The 16,652-nt window shown below is 44.3% G+C and overlaps 1 protein-coding gene across 9 annotated transcripts in view; it reads left to right on the plus strand.

The window, feature by feature from the left end:
- Positions 1 to 2,671: 2,671 nt before the first annotated feature.
- NFRKB (nuclear factor related to kappaB binding protein) overlaps positions 2,672 to 16,652 on the plus strand; it is a 36,228-nt gene continuing 22,247 nt past the window's right edge. For 2 of the 9 annotated variants that reach the window (XM_017522961.2, XM_037736109.1), the window contains exons 1-8: positions 2,682 to 2,770; positions 3,798 to 3,877; positions 4,172 to 4,266; positions 5,325 to 5,498; positions 10,078 to 10,279; positions 14,010 to 14,137; positions 14,849 to 15,023; positions 15,574 to 15,711. In XM_017522961.2, the coding sequence (XP_017378450.1) occupies positions 5,325 to 5,498; positions 10,078 to 10,279; positions 14,010 to 14,137; positions 14,849 to 15,023; positions 15,574 to 15,711 (817 nt within the window). In that variant the 5' untranslated portion in view covers positions 2,682 to 2,770; positions 3,798 to 3,877; positions 4,172 to 4,266. Of the gene's footprint in view, positions 2,771 to 3,797; positions 3,878 to 4,143; positions 4,267 to 5,324; positions 5,499 to 10,077; positions 10,280 to 14,009; positions 14,138 to 14,848; positions 15,024 to 15,573; positions 15,712 to 16,652 lie in introns of all 9 variants that reach the window. The other 7 variants (XM_037736103.1, XM_017522818.2, XM_017523326.2 and 4 more) reach the window with 7 other exon arrangements.

Below are 16,652 nucleotides of genomic sequence, written 5' to 3' on the forward strand. Positions count from 1 at the left end.
ATATGTAGAGAGAGAGAGAGGGAGAGAGGGATGGTAAATAAGCATGTGACAGAGGCTCTACATCTTACGTCATCCTGGAAATGCAAATTAAAACAATATGGGGCCAGGTGCACTGGCTCATGCCTGTAATCCCAGTGCTTTGGGAGGGTGAGGTGGGTGGACTGCATGAGCCCAGGAGTTGGGGACCAGCCTGGGCAACATGGCGAAACCCCATCTCTACAAAAAATAAAAATTAAAAGCAAAAACAAAAAAAATATGAGATACCACTACAGAGCTATTGGAATGGCCAAAATTCAGAATGCTGACAACGCCAAGTACTAGTGAGGATGTGAAGCAACAGGAACTCCCATTCATGACTGGTGGGAATGCAAAATGCTACAGCTGCTTTGGAAGGCACTTTGGCAATTGGCTTGATTCATAATTGCCAAAACCTGGAAACAATGAAGATGTCCTTCAGGAAGTGAATAGATAAAACTGTGGTATATGACACAATGGAATATTATTCAGCACTGAAAAGAAATAGAAGCTATCAAGCCATGAAAAGACATGGAGGAAGCTTCAATGCATATTACTAAGTGAAAGAAGCTAATCTGAAACGGCTATATACTATTTAATTTCAACTAGATGACATTCTGGAAAAAGGCAAAACTATGGAGACAATAAAAAGATCAGCGGTTGCCAGAGGTAGAGGAGAGGGAGAGATGAACAGGCAGAGCACAGATGATTTTTAAAAAATATATTTTTAAATTATACTTTAATTTCTGGGGTACATGTGCAGATCTTGCAGGATTGTTACATAGGTATACACTTGCCCTGGTGGTTTGCTGCCTCCATCCCACCCCTCCCCTCCCCTATATTAGGTATTTCTCCCAATGTTATCCCTTCCCAATCTCCCTACCCACCTCTATACCTCCCCTAGCCCTCCAACCCACAACAGATCCCATTGAGTGATGCTCCCCTCCCTGTGTCCATGTGTTCTCATTGTTCAAAACCTGCCTGTGAGTGAGAACATGTGGTGTTTGGTTTTCTGTTCTTGTGTCAGTTTGCTGAGAATGATGGTTTCCAGATTCATCTATGTCCCTGCAAAGGACATGAACTCATTCTTTTTTATGGTTGCATAGTATTCCATAGTGTATATGTGCCACATTTTATTTATCCAGACTATCATTGTTGGGCATTTGGGTTGGTTCCAGGTCTTTGCTATTATAAACAGTGCTATTATAAGCAATGAACATACTTATATGTGTGGAGCACAGATGATTTTTAAGGCAGTGAAATTACTCTGCATTATACTGTGATGGTGCGTAATGATGTATCAATGTAGGTTCATCAGTTCTTTTTGTTTGTTTGTCTCTCTCTGTCGCCAGGCTGGAGTACAATGGCGCGATCTGTGCCCACTGCAACCTCCGTCTCCTGAGTTCGATTCTCCTGCCTAAGCCTCCCGAGTAGTTGGGACTACAGCGCGCGCCACCACGCCCAGTTAATTTTTGTATTTTTAGTAGAGACGGGATTTCACCGTGTGGGCCAGGATGGTCTCTTGACCTTGTGATCCACCTGGCTCGGCCTCCCAAAGTGCTGGGATTCCAAGCGTGAGCCACCGCGCCTGGCCGGCCGGGTTCACCAGTTCTAAGAAACATACCACTCTGGTAGGGGATGTTGATAAACGGGAGGCGATGCATGTGGGAGAGGGGTGGGGAGTATTTGGAAAATCTCCGATCCCTCTGCTCAATTTTTTTGTTAACTTTAAACTGCTCTAAAAACCAAAGTCTATCAAAAATTATAGTTTACAGTGTTTTTACTCTTTTCTCTTTCTGGTCTCGTCACTGTCCCAAGGTAATGGAATTATCGGTAACAACTATGGAGTGATGTTCCACTGCCATTTATACTTGGTCGTTTGGAATTCAAGAGCCTCTCAACAGTGTAACAGGAACTTAGGGCATTTGTGGAGCCAGTAGAGGAACAGAGATTGAGTTGTTTGGAAACCACTCTTTTCTAGGAAGGGAGGAACATTATCTCAGCCGTTCGGCTCCTTGCGTTCCATCCACACAGAGAACTGAGAATGGTCTCTGCGCAACGGCCGGTAGTACCTGGAATAAGCAGTGTGAAGCCGTTCTAAGCAAAACCCAGTGGATAAGAGGAATATGACGGAGTTTGACTTAAAATGTGATCCATCGATGTGTGTACTTTCTTTCTGGACATCGAGAGCCCGGGGACGGGAAGGAGGAATGAGGGAACTCCAAGGCACAGGCCTAGGTCGCATTCTGTCCTCAACTGTAAAATGGGCTCTAAAAGCTCCCGGCGCCGCAGCACAAAGACGGTGGATAGAAAGTGCTTCGCGTCGGGACTGGGGCAGGGTATGCGCTCTGCAAACGTCAGCTAATAGACGTGCCTTCGCTCATGGGCTATGGAACTTTGATTCGCGGTCAAGCAAAGACAGGTACAGTCTAGCACCTCTGGGAGCTCCTAAATCAGGTGAGACCTGGAAGCTCCTAAATCAAGAGAGACGCGCAAACTGGCTGGAACCTGCACTCCCAGGCCCAGCCGCTCGCAGGCACCCCAGCCAGCCCACGTGCTCGCCCGCGCCGCTCCTGGCCCCGCCCGCTGTGGCCCCGCCCCGGCATTCTCCAGACCCCGCCCTGCGCTGCCCCGCCCCTTCCGCCGCCCGGGCCCGGAGCGTGCGCGCACCCAGACTCCTTGCGGGAGCGAGCGCGTCCGAGAGCCCGCGGCCGTAGAGGGGCAGCGGGTTAGGGGACCAGCGCCAGCGATTCAGGTGAGGGCCGGCAAGGGGCGACGAAAGGGTTAAAGTGTTTCTGGGGAGCGGGCCGCTGGGTCCGCAAAGTCGTTATCCCTGTGGGCGTGGGGAGCGGGAGCGGGGCGTTGGGAGCGGGGCGACGCGGGAGGCGGGTGGTTAGGGTTAGGCACGGCGTGGGGGAGGGGCGGGGCCGAGTCGTGCGGTTCTGAGGACTGGACCCCGGGATTGGGCCTGCCGGGCTGGCGCCGGAGGGGATTTGCTGCGGAGTTGACGGGTTTGGAAACGGCGGTTACTCCAGAAGGACCCAAGGGTTTACCTTCTGCATTGGGGAGGGTCCGGGGGAAAGTTAGACCAGGTGCAGAGGAAAAGCCAGTGGGGAGAGGCCTTCCTGCTCTAGTAAAGAGGTCCAGGACGCCCCAAGATCTGGAAATCCTCGGCTTCCGGGGTCCGACTCCCTGGCAATTGCCTGGTTTTGGTGTTTTGACATCCTGTTCAGAATAGTGGCAGTGCAAAGGTTGTCACTGGACTAGATGAAATTTAGCTAGACACGCACTGTCATTGAAGAAAGTTGTGAGCAAGTTGTATAAATAGAGATGGACCTCCTAAGAGGCAGGTAGGACCCTGACTTTGCAGCTGATAGTCTTTTCTATGCTAGTTCTGTTAAGAAGGTTTTATTCTGAGCATCAGGTTGCTTCTGCAATTTTTTTTGGTATTTTAAAGTTTTGTTAAACTCATAAGCTGTGTGCCCTCTCACCCACTTCACTTATTTAGGCATAATCAGGATGTCATTTCACCGTGTGCTGAAGGGGGATGTGGGGTACAGTTGTTTGGGGACCACCCAGCTGCCTTGACCCAACTCTAAAGTTTCTGCTGTGTCTTTACATGGATGTGAAATCTCTTCAAGGGAACTTGAAATAATTTAGTGGAACATGCTTCATTTTACATGTAGTTATTTTAGGTTTGTTCTTTATCATTTGAAAATTTTTGAAAAGTACCTGTAGTAAGTAATATACACTGTTCGTCATCTAGAGATTATTCATTGCAGGATTCCAGAATTGGAAATAACGGGAAGGAGGACCTGGTCCAGCTCCCCTTCATCAAATAAGGAAATTGACACCTGCTGTGGTAAGATTTGTGGAATGCTAGTGGGAATTAGTAACAGACCTTGGCTGGAATTCTGGTGTTTTGACTGTTAACATCCTTTTTTCTTTTCATTTTAGTGTGCTTTTTAGCCCACTTTGTAGGATTAGGAGCTGGAAAGGATGGATTTAGTACGTGTTAGTAGAGTGATTGAATTTAAGCTCCCTGGGGTCCTGTTAGCATTGTGCGGTCCTTGCTGTCAATTTTACACCTGATCCCAGCCATCAGTCTGATAATGTTGTAATATGTAGTTTCCTAAAGGTGATCAACAGTGTTCAGTTATTACAGGAAGGAGAAAAATAACGTGATTATATGGATCAGATGGACTAACTAAAGGCAGATTGGCTATTCACTTTGCTGGTTGTCATGGTCAGGTGTGTGGAACCTTAGGAATTTATGTGGACTAATAAAGTCATATCAGTAACTTTCCTTTTCATTATTTAAATGTTGCGAGATTATGCAACAGGTATTGTGTGTAGTATTAAGCACATGGGTTTGCAGGCAGACCTGAGTTTCAGTATTGCCTTGGGGTTGGGCAAGTTATTGACCTCCTCTGATTTTCAGTTTTAATTCTGGTGTAATAACCCCCATAACCCTACTTTGCACAATTGTAGGAATTAAATAAGGTATGGGAAAGGCCTGGCTCTTAATAGCACCTCATAAAGTGACCGTTAGCATTTGTGTTTTACTAGTGTATGTGAATTTTCAGCAAATTTTCTTTTGTGAAAGAACGACAAATAATACTTTCTCTTTCTCTTTTCTTTCTTTTTTTCTTTTTGAGACAGGGTTTCTGTCGCCCAGGCTGGAGTGCACAGTAGAGTGATCATGGCTCATTGCACCCTATGCCTCTTGTGTTCAAGCGATCCTCCCACCTCAGCCTCCTGAGTAGCTGGGACTACAGGCATGCGCCACCGTGCCTGGCTGATATTTTTGTATTTTTTTGCAGAGAAGGGGTTTTGCCGTGTTCCCTAGGCTCGTCTTGAACCCTTGGACTCAAGGGGTCTGCCTGCCTCGACCTCCCAAAGTGCTGGGATTGTAGGCGTGAGTTGCTGCACCCAGCCAATAACAGATAATTAATGGCTAAAAAACAGTTGTTAAAGAAATTGGGAGAGTGATTATTGGTCTGGGAAGTCTAACTTATAGATTGTGATTTGTTTATCATTTAATCTCAGCCTTATTTTACTCATCTGTAAAATGCAGGCATATGAAATTTATGAATTTAGGAGTTACTGTGGGAGCATCCTGAGAAAAGAGCTCTTCCAGATAAGACTTGAAAATTCCAGTGGGAATGCTGTGGTGGAAGGGTGGGAGAAGAGCTGTTTAGCTGTAATTAGGTGCAAGGATAAGGTGTAAGAACAGGCTGGAGGTTGAATGTTTTTCTGGAGTGTTAGCGTCAACTATATCCCTGGAATTTCTGCCTTTCTGTCTCAAGATGCATGTCTTTGTCCAGAGTACCTGTGGAGAAGAAACAATGGATTCCTTAGACCATATGCTGACAGATCCCCTGGAACTTGGTCCATGTGGAGATGGCCATGGCACGCGCATCATGGAGGATTGCCTCCTGGGAGGAACCAGAGTTAGTCTGCCTGAGGACCTTCTGGAGGATGTGAGTAATGACATGGTTGCGACCTTTTCCTCTCTGTCAGCTTCCTTGTAACAGTTAGGGGAAACCTTTTCCATTCTACATTTCCAGTCTTTTGTGCTCCCTTTTGTTCATTTTCTACATTGTAGGCAGCCTGTCTTATGTTTTTTTTTTTTTTTTTTAAAGTCTAGAGTCTATTTAATATTCTGATTAAGGAGGAAAACATAAGTTATGTTCTGCATGTTTAATAACATGTTGCCTGGGCGCTTGGCTCAGGCCTGTAATTCCGGCCCCTTTGGGAGGCTGAGGTGGGCAGTTCACAAGGTCAGGAGTGCAAGACCAGCCTGGCTAACATGGCAAAACTCCGTCTCTACTAAAAATATAAAAATTAGCTGGGTTTGGTGTTTAGCGCCTGTAATCCCAGCTCCTTAGGAGACTGAGGCAGGAGAATTGCTTGACTCTGGGAGGTGGAGGTTGCAGTGAGCTGAGATTGTGCTGCTGCACTCCAGCCTGGGCAACAAGAGCAAGACTCCGTCTCAAAAAAAAAAAAAAAAAAAAAGATGGATAACACCGGGAGAAATGCCTGATGTAGACAACGGGGTGGGATATGGAGACAGCTAACCACCATGGCATGCATGTACCTATGCAACAATCCTGCAGGATGCAGGACATGCACATGTGCCCCAGAGCCCAAATACAATTAAAAAAACAAAAAGGATGTGAAAATCATAAGTTTAAGGCTGGATGAGGTGGCTCATACCTATAATCCCAGCACTTTGGGAGGCCAAGGCTGGTGGATCACCTGAGGTCAGGAATTCGAGACCAGCCTGGCCAACATAGTGAAACCCTGTCTCTATTAAAAATACAAAAATTAGCCAGGTGTGATGGTGGGTGCCTGTAATCCCAGCTAGTCGGGAGGCTGAGGAAGGAGAATCGCTTGAACCCAGGAGGAGGGGGTTGCGGTGAGCTGGTATCACACCACTGCACTCCAGTGTGGATGACAGAGCGAGACTCTGTCTCAAAAAAAGAAAGAAACCATGTCAAAATAACTTGATAATGTGATATAAACCCTATTATTATTATTTTCTTTTTGAGACAGAGTCTTGCTCTGTCACTTACACTGGAGTGCAGTGGCATGATCTCAGCTCACTGCAACCTTCGTCTCCCAGGTTCAAGCAGTTCTCCTGCCTCAGCCTCCCAAGTAGCTGTGATTACAGGCGCATGCCACCATGCCTGGCTAATTTCTGTATTTTTAGTAGAGATGGGGTTTCACCATGTTGGTCAGGCTGGTCTTGAATGCCTGATCTTGTGATCCACCAGCCTCGGCCTCCCAAAATGCTGGGATTATAGGCGTGAGCCACTGCGCCTTGCCCCTATTTTTAAAAAGATAATTTTCATCCATTTAAAAAAGTTTTATATTTTAACCATGGAATACTATTCAGCCATAAAAAGGAATGAAATAATGGCATTTACAGCAAACTGGATGAAGTTGGAGGTCATTATTCTAAGTGAAGTAGCTCAGGAATGGAAAACCAAATATCCTATGTTCTCACTTGTAAGTGGGAGCTAAATTTTGAGGACGCAAAGGCATAAGAATGATAATAGACTTGGGACTTCGGGGGGAGGGATGGGAGTGTTGTGAGGGGTAAAAGACTACACATTGGGTGCAGTGTACACTGCTTGAGGGATGGGCGCACCAGAATCTCAGAAATAACCACTGAAGAACCTACCCATGTAACCAGACACCATCTGTTCCCCCAATACTACTGAAATAATAATTAAAAATAGAAAAAAATATATAGTAGAGGGGAAGAAATAATGGAAAACAAATATAAGAAAATATGTAAGTGGGGTATCTTTTCTACTAAAACCAGGAGAGCGTTATGAGTACTTAATCCTCACTGTGAAATATTTGGCATTTAATCCCTCCCTGACCCAGTGTCTTACTATGTTATTAAATCTTTTAGCTAATAGTTGCAGTATTTCTTTTAAATGCTTTTGTTTTAAACTTAGGGTTAGGTCCCTTTATTTGTTCGGTTCTTTTCAACTATTTGAGACACTTCATTCTGTGATATTTATGAAGTACATGTTTATCAGTAAATGTAGTTAGGTTCACATTAATAATTTGATATGTAGTCTAAAAATGCAGTCGCGAAGAGGGTGTACACTGTGGTTATGGATTGATTGGCAGTAGAGTATAGTGGAGGCCACTACAATACTGCTAATGGTGCTAAGGCTGGCAGTGGAATTTCTGTTTAGGGCCTTAAGCCCCTGAGGGTCCTGGTGACTCAGGGAATTCATCATAGCCTGGGATTGTTCGTCCCAGGCCTAGATTGCCCCATGCTTGCTCTCATCCCAACAACTGACTAGGGACCCAGGAATCTGAATGAGCTAATTGTTGTTTATGTTTGGATGAGCAAATGTCCAGACCCCTTAAGCTATAGCTGCTTTTCTGACAGTGTTATCTGTGGAGCCCAAACTCAATGAACCATAGGAAATAGACTGTCATTCTTAGTTTGCTGCCAGGGCTTATTTTAGATTCAGAGCATATTGGTACATGGGAGAGGTAGTGGTGTCTGCTCTTATTTTCAACCAGTGGGCTATCTGGCATCTTTTGTGCTCCTGGCTTTTTTCAGTCATAGCACGATTATATCTGTTAGCTGTTTCTTTTGCCCAGCAGGATAATATTGAGTCCCATTGCAAGCATGGACAAGGACTCTGGTTCAGGTCACCACCACCTTTTCAAACATAGAACATTATTGGAAATGCTTAATGCCTGGACCTGTGTTCTACTGGAAACAGTTTCACTGGGAAGTTTTTCAGTGGGAAACTAATAAATGTTATACATTGTTATGTTCAATTATGTCAATAAAGCCACTTAACTAATAGAAAATAAACATTAAAAAAGTGTATTTCAAAAGCAGAATTATATATGTGCGATTAACATTAAAATGGTTACCATGTTGTGGAACATTAAATAAAATCTACACATATTTCTGAATCCATAAGGTAACCATCTACTCAATAATAGCACATGTCCTGGGATAGGATGGCAGCTTGTTTTTGACCACTTTCATAGGCACGATGTATAATCATTATTAAGGTGGCTACTGTTTATTAAGTGCTTATTATCTGCAAGCCACTATATACATGAAAACATTCATTTAATTCTGTATTTCTCTGGTTTTGCCATATTTTGAACATACAGGTGTGGAGCATGATATAGCAAACGGTCATCTGTGCGTCCTCCAGTCTTATAAGGGATTATTTAGTTTATTTGTTTCACATTCTTCTTTCGTAGTATGTCAAATATTATGGATAAAATGAAAGCCACCAGTATGCTGTTCTCTGATCCTCTCTCCGCTGTAGTAACAGCTGTACTGCAGTTGGTGTATATACTTCACATCCATGTTTTCTGGGCATGCTCTTTCAGAGCAGTCCCTTTATGTTACTCATGTAGTCAGCAAACACTTGTTCCATTAGGCACCTGTATGCCAGACACTGAGCTAGAAGCTAGGAATAAAATGGTATGCAAAAATGCAGGGGAAGATTCTGGGCATTGGGACTGAGGTGTTTTTGATACATTCATGCAAAGATACCTGGGATAGGTGGTTGGATTTCTGGGTTGTTTGCTGCTGAAACCCTTTAGTGGCTCTCCATTGTCCTTAGGATAAAGTCACAACTCCTTTTTGTATCTTTCTGCTGTCTGCTGCCTCCACCTCCCTCCCTGTCCTTGCTCTAGCCAAATAATGCCTGAACTCTTTAAAAAAAAAAAAAAAAAAAGAAATGTATTACACTTAAGAGTCTATAAGATGCACATATACACACAGGTAAAACAATAATAAAACATGCATGTAGCCTTCAGTTAGGGTGGGAACACTACCAAGACCACTGAAGCCCGCCATGTACCCCCTCCTGTCTTCTCCCTCTCTGTTCCCCCACAGGTACCTTCCTCGCCATCTTTTTTGTCTTTCTTTTTCCCTGTCTTGTCTTAAACGTTTTTTGGTGAGTGTTCTCTGACATTGTATATGCGGGATGTTTGCTTCTACACACATCAGCAGTTCTTTAACTACTTTGTAACTGCATATTTAATTGTTCCCCACCTCAGACCATACATATTCCAGGCCAAGTTAGTATTTTGCTCATGCAAGGTATCCATATAACTTGTGAGTTGAAAGTGAACGCTATCCTGTTTCTTTTCACTCTTAGCTGGTGACTTTAGCTCCTCAAGTTCATTGCTTTTGTGTTAACCTTTTCCTGCCACACCCTCATACCCTTGTTGGCAGAGAAGGCTTCCAAGTGGGATTCTCTACTAAAATAATTTTCCTCTGGATTGTTATTTACTGTTGGATATAAAGACTGTGGCTCATATGTAGTCTAATAATCTCAAGAGCATTGGAATTTTAGTTTATTTAAAAAACGTAAAAGCTTGGTAGTGATAGTTGCACAGCAAATGTGAATGCATTTAAAGCCACTGATCTCTACACTTAAAAATGATTAAATTGGTAAATCTTATATATATTATGTAATGTTTTGTGTATACACACATATAAAAAACTTACAAATGTATTTTCCTTTTGTTTACTTTTTCTGTTTCTCCTAGCCTGAGATCTTCTTTGATGTTGTCAGCCTCTCCACGTGGCAGGAAGTGTTAAGTGACTCTCAACGTGAACACCTCCAGCAGTTTCTGCCTCACTTTCCTGAAGACAGCGTTGAGCAGCAGAATGAACTCATCTTAGCCCTGTTCAGTGGGGAGAACTTCCGCTTTGGAAACCCTCTGCACATTGCTCAGAAGCTTTTCCGAGGTTTGTAGCTCGATATTCTTTGTTTGACAGGGGCAGTGGATGGGCAAACATTATGTGGGTATTCCTTTTTTCCTTTTCTTCTCTTTATCTTCATATACAGATACTGAGCCAGCAGAGAGCGGTATTTTGTAACATTTTGCTGTCTAGGCTGTGTTTTAGAAAATAAAAATGTATTGATTCATATGGAAAATACATAATATGAACTCAGCTGTGTAACCAGCACCTGCATCAAAAAATAAAACATTTCCAGCATACTAGAGGTGCCCTGTATGCCTGGTCTTTAAAAAAATTTTAGAAACAGCTTGCCATTTGCTTTCTTGCACGTACGTATGTTTGATGTGTGTGTGTTTAGGTACACGTACACTTTTTGCTGCAGAAAATGTGACACTTCACTGTCAAGCACTTCAGCATGTACATGTCTCTTAGACACTCTCCCATATCATCACAGTCCTGTTACCACACTCAAGGAATTTTACATTGAGCAGATAATATCATAGGCTATTTCATGTTCAAATTTTCTAAATTTTTCCTGCAATGTCCTTTGTTTTTTTTTTGAGATGGAGTTTTGCTTTTGTTGCCCAGGCTGGAGTGCAGTGGTGCCATCTTGGCTCACTGCCACCTCCGCCTCCCGGATTCAGGTGATTCTCCTACCTCAGCCTCCTGAGTAGCTGGGATTATAGTCATTGCCACCACACCTGGCTAATTTTGTTTTTTTTTTTTAGTAGAGACGAGGTTTCTCCATGTTGGTCAGGCTGGTCTTGAACTCCTGAGCTCAGGTGATCCACCCTCCTTGGCCTCCCAAAGTGCTGGGATTGTGGGCATGAGCCACCGTGCCTGGCCTGCAGTGTCTTTTATAGTGGCTGTTTAAATCCAGGATCTGTTCAGGGTTCATGGATTGTGCTTAGGCCTTATGTCTCCTTAGCTTTTTGAATCTAGGGCCTTTTGCCCCTTTGTTTTTGTCTTCTAGTACACTGACATTCTTGAAGAGCCAGGACACTTGAATCATATAGTGTCCTGCTTCTGGGGATATTTGTCATTTTGTTTTCTCATGGTTAGATTGGGTTAAAGGCTTTTGGTAAGAATATGATGCAGGAGATGTGGTCTTTCCCATTGCATCACCTCAAGAAGCACATAGTGTCAATGTTTCCATTTTGGTAAAGCCACATTTGATCACTTAAGTGGTGTCTGTGATACCTCTTGCTTGTAAGGGTACTTTTTTCACTTTATAATTAAGAAGCAGTGTGGGATGATACTTTGGGATCATGTGATAGTCTCATTTTCCAAAGCCTTTGTTTTTCCCAGTGGTTTTTGCTTCCATGGGTGATTCTCAGTTGCATCAGTTATTGTATTGGGGGTTGCAAAATGGTTTGGACTACTCTTTAAATTCCAGTTTGCTCCCTGTACCATGGAGAGGAGCAAAGGAAGCCTCTTCCCCTTCCTTTCCAGGGTGACTTTATTCTGGCATGAGACCCTGAATGGGCAGCACCTCTCCTTTAGTTCTTTTTTTCTTTTTTTTTTTTTTTGAGACGAGTTTCGCTCTTGTTTCCCAGGCTGGAGTGCAATGGCGCGATCTCGGCTCACCGCAACCTCCGCCTCCTGGGTTCAGGCAATTCTCCTGCCTCAGCCTCCTGAGTAGCTGGGATTACAGGCACGTGCCACCATGCCCAGCTAATTTTTGTATTTTTAGTAGAGATGGGGTTTCACCATGTTGACCAGGATGGTCTCGATCTCTTGACCTCGTGGTCCACCCGCCTCGGCCTCCCAAAGTGCTGGGATTACAGGCTTGAGCCACCGTGCCCGGCCAGTTCTTTTTTTCTTTTTTTTTTTATTGCACTTTAGGTTTTGGGGTACATTTGAAGAACATGCAAGACAGTTGCATAGGTACACACATGGCAGTGTGATTTGCTGCCTTCCTCCCCTTCATCTATATCTGGCATTTCTCCCCATGCTATCTCTCCCCAACTCCCTACCCCGCACTGTCCCTCCCCTATTTCCCCCCAACAGACCCCAGTGTGTAGTGCCCCCCTCCCTGTGTCCATGTGTTCTCATTGTTGAACACCCGCCTATGAGTAAGAACATGTGGTGTTTGATTTTCTGCTCTTGTGTCAGTTTGCTGAGAATGATGGTTTCCAGGTTCATCCATGTCCCTACAAAGGACACGAAACTCATCGTTTTTGATGGCTGCATAATATTCCATGGTATATATGTGCCACATTTTCCCTGTCCAGTCTATCATCGCTGGGCATTTGGGTTGGTTCCAGGTCTTTGCTATTGTAAACAGTGCTGCAATGAACATTCGTGTGCATGTGTCCTTATAGTAGAATGATTTATAATCCTTTGGATATATACCCAGTAATGGGATTGCTGGGTCAAATGGAATTTCTATTTCTAGGTCCTTAAGGAATCGCCACACTGCCTTCCGCAATGGTTGAACTAATTTACATTCCCACCAACAGTGTAAAAGTGTTCCTATTTCTCCACATCCTCTCCAGCATCTGTTGTCTCCAGATTTTTTAACGATTGCCATTCGAACTGGCGTGAGATGGTATCTCAATGTAGTTTTGATTTGCATTTCTCTGATGACCAGTGATGATGAGCATTTTTTCATATGTTTGTTGGCCTCACGTATGTCTTCTTTTGTAAAGTGTCTTTTCATATCTTTCGCCCACTTTTGAATGGGCTTGTTTTCTTCTTGTAAATCTGTTTTAGTTCTTTGTAAATTCTGGATATCAGCCCTTTGTCAGATGGGTAGACTGCAAAAATTTTTTCCCATTCTGTTGGTTGCCGATTCACTCTAATGACTGTTTCTTTTGCTGTGCAGAAGCTGTGGAGTTTGATTAGGTCCCATTTGTCTATTTTGGCTTTTGTTGCCAATGCTTTTGGTGTTTTGGTCATGAAGTCTTTGCCTACGCCTATGTCCTGAGTGGTTTTGCCTAGATTTTCTTCTAGGGTTTTTATGGTGTTAGGTCTTACGTTTAAGTCGTTAATCCATCTGGAGTTAATTTTAGTGTAATGTGTCAGGAAGGAATCCAGTTTCTGCTTTCTGCACATGGCTAGCAAGTTTTCCCAACACCATTTATTAAACAGGGAATCCTTTCCCCATTGCTTGTTCCTTGAGTTCTATTAAACTCGACAACTTGACAGCTGCTAATGACCAGAGAGAGCAGGCTTATCATCTTAAATCTCATTATTGTAAGCGTTCAAAATAAAATGAGCATTCTTTCCTTTGGTGAGTTATTAGTGTACAAAGGAATTCCCCTCTGTGGTTAACAGAGATCTGCTTCACTACAGATGAAGGTGCACTGTTCCTCTCATAGAGCAGAAGACAGGGAGACCCACTTGGCTTTAGAGGGACTCTGTATAGGACCTTTCATAATGGTAGCATTGTCTCTTGTGTTGGCATGTTTCCCCCGAAACAGTATGGTAGTCTGGTAAGGATACAAGCGAGGAATGTCAAGGCAGGACTTCCTGCCTATTCCACTCTGACCCATGCCGTGTATCAGTTTGAGTGTTGCTGAAGACAGTATGTTACTGTGGCTGTTAATGGTTGTCAGCCTTAAATCAGCTGTCATTGCTTCTCAGCATGCTTTTACTTTTGGTTCTCTTTCCTGATTCTCTTAAATGTTTACTTTTCCTTTAAGTTTTGTGGTACAAAGTTTACCATGTTAAGCATTCATTAAATAGATTTGTTGACTGATTTATATATGGTCGTACCTCTGTTTTTTTTAAGATGGACACTTTAACCCCGAGGTGGTCAAGTACCGGCAGCTGTGCTTCAAGTCACAGTACAAGCGCTACCTCAACTCCCAGCAGCAGTATTTCCATCGGCTGCTGAAGCAAATACTTGCTTCCCGGAGTGTAAGTAGTACTGGCACCTTGATATAAAATATGGGCAGTGAACTCACAGGTATCATGACTTAAAGAAGCAATCCAGGTGCAAAATGCAAAAATTGCCACTAAGAAAAAAATGCTACCAGTTAATCTATGACACATTTAAGCTATGCCATCCTTTCTTATGGTAAACTTTAGATGTGTCCTGATTTCAGAGATGTTAATATGTGAAAAAATGTGCTTCTTAAAATTGTTGAAATTATAGTAGCTTCAGTATTTACCCAGATAAAAGATGGATTTTGGATCCATCATGGGTTGTTAAGGGAAAGCAGGATTCCTGGGAATGAACGTGAAGGTGTGCACGGGCTTCTGAATGCTGTGATGGATGGTAGCATAACAGGCCCAGTGGTCCCTGGTCTGGACCAACCTGAAAATTCTTAGAGGCAAAAGTTGTTTGGATTTTAAGTGATTCTTTAAGCTTTGGCATAGAAATACTTGGGTGTCTAGTATAAAAAAGTATTCCTGGTGGAGTACTTCAGCACTTGGGATTTTTCATCATGTAATCAATATAGATTCTTCTTATTTGGATGTATTAATGTATGTGCATCTTTCTTTGCGATCTGGAGGGTGAGGGTTGGGCTTAACCCCGAAGAGAAGAAAATGTAGACTTGTAGAGTGTTCATTGTTCCATACCAGGACTTGGATGATGACATGCACCCTCACCTGATCTCTTCCTAGGATCTGCTGGAGATGGCGCGGAGGAGCGGCCCGGCCCTTCCCTTCCGGCAGAAACGCCCTTCACCATCCCGCTCACCTGAGGAGCGTGAGTGGCGGACCCAGCAGCGCTACTTGAAGGTCTTGAGGGAAGTGAAAGAGGAGTGTGGTGACACAGCCCTGTCATCTGATGAAGAGGGTGAGTGTCCTTGGGCACTTGAGTTAGCTGGGGGATTGGATTGATCCCGGCTGCTTGTCCGGTTGGAGCCAGTGGTAGCCATTTATCTCCCCAGGAAAGAAACCCTCTGAGTTGTCTGGTCTGGGGTGGTTAGCGGGACTTAGAAGGCCTTGGTCTTTGGGTTGCTGAGACATTGCCATCAGATGGAGAGTGACTATATGGCCTTTTCACCCTCATGGCCGTGTGGCATTTGAGCTTAGATGAGAGCCCACTGGACAACTCCCTGCATGGCAGGGCTCTCCACAGTGGGCCTGACTGGTCCCATTTGCCACTTGAGAGAACCGTTTTCCCCTTACAGGAGAGTAGTAGTGGCTGTTGGCCTGCTGCAGTGCGACCCCAGCACTCTGTTGAAGTCTGTCTTCCTGGAACAGCCGTTAGATGGCCTAAGTGTGCTGCAGCTCCTCTGGGGAAGGGTCAGAAAGGAGTATGGCACCCTGGCCTCCATGTTGTTGGCTTAGCCTTGTTGAACCCGAATGGCCACTTACCCAATCTCCCCTATTGGAGTCCACAGCCACGTTGGATTTACAAGAACAATTTTCTTTTGAAGATCTCAGCTCATGGCTTCCGAGCTCTCCAGCGCGTTCCCCTAGTCCTGCGGTGCCACTGAGGGTGGTACCCACGCTTTCAACCACGGATATGAAAACTGCAGGTGAGAACCGAGCTGCCGCCATCACCATTCTGGGACGTTCCAGTGGAGACCTGAGATCCTTTAGAGGGAGGTGGGGGCAGATTCCTACCTGCCAGGAAAACAAAGCTCCCTAGAACTAGGTGATTTTTTTTTTTTTTTTTAAGTAAAGTTTTTGTACCATTTTTTAAATATCTGGAGATAGGCCTGACTTTTTTCCTGTTTATTTTTTTTCCTTTTTTAAATGGGGTCTCACCCTGTCACCCAGGCTGGAGTGCAGTGGTGCGATCTCGGCTCACTGCAACTTCTGCCTCACAGGTTCAAGCGATTATCCTGCCTCAGCCTCCTGAGTAACTGGGACTACAGGCGTGTGCCACCATTCCCAGCTAGTATTTTGTGTTAGCCAGGATGGTCTCGATCTCCTTACCTTGTGATACGCCTGCCTCGCCCCTCGGCCTCCCAAAGTTCCGGGATTACAGGCGTGAGTCACCATGTCGGGCCTTTTTCCTTTGTTTTAAAATTTTTCCTCAGAAGCCAATATTTTGAGCTAAAGAAAGCAGAATCTTTTTTGTTTTGGGACAGTTTCACTCTTTTTGCCCAGGCTGGAGTGCAGTGGCATGATGTTAGCTCACCACAACCTCCACCTCCTGGTTTCAAGCCGTTCTTTTGCCTCAGCCTCCCTAGTAGCTGGGATTACAGGTGTGCGCCACCATGCCTGGCTAAATTTGTATTTAGTAGAGACAGGGTTTATCCATGTTGGCCAGGCTGGTTTTGATCTCCTGATCTCAGGTGATCCACTTGCCTTGCCTCCCAGAGTGCTGGGATTACAGGCGTGAGCCACTGTGCCCGGCAGGAAGCAGAATCTTGAAACAGCAGTACAAAGGGACGGTTGAGTAAGAGGACAAAGGGATAACCAGAGCCAGGGAATTATCCAGAGTGTCTGTGAGTTTGGAGAAGAGTTTTTA

This window comes from Cebus imitator, unplaced genomic scaffold (assembly GCF_001604975.1).
Source record: "Cebus imitator isolate Cc_AM_T3 unplaced genomic scaffold, Cebus_imitator-1.0 Scaffold0, whole genome shotgun sequence".
Taxonomy (NCBI): domain Eukaryota; kingdom Metazoa; phylum Chordata; class Mammalia; order Primates; family Cebidae; genus Cebus; species Cebus imitator.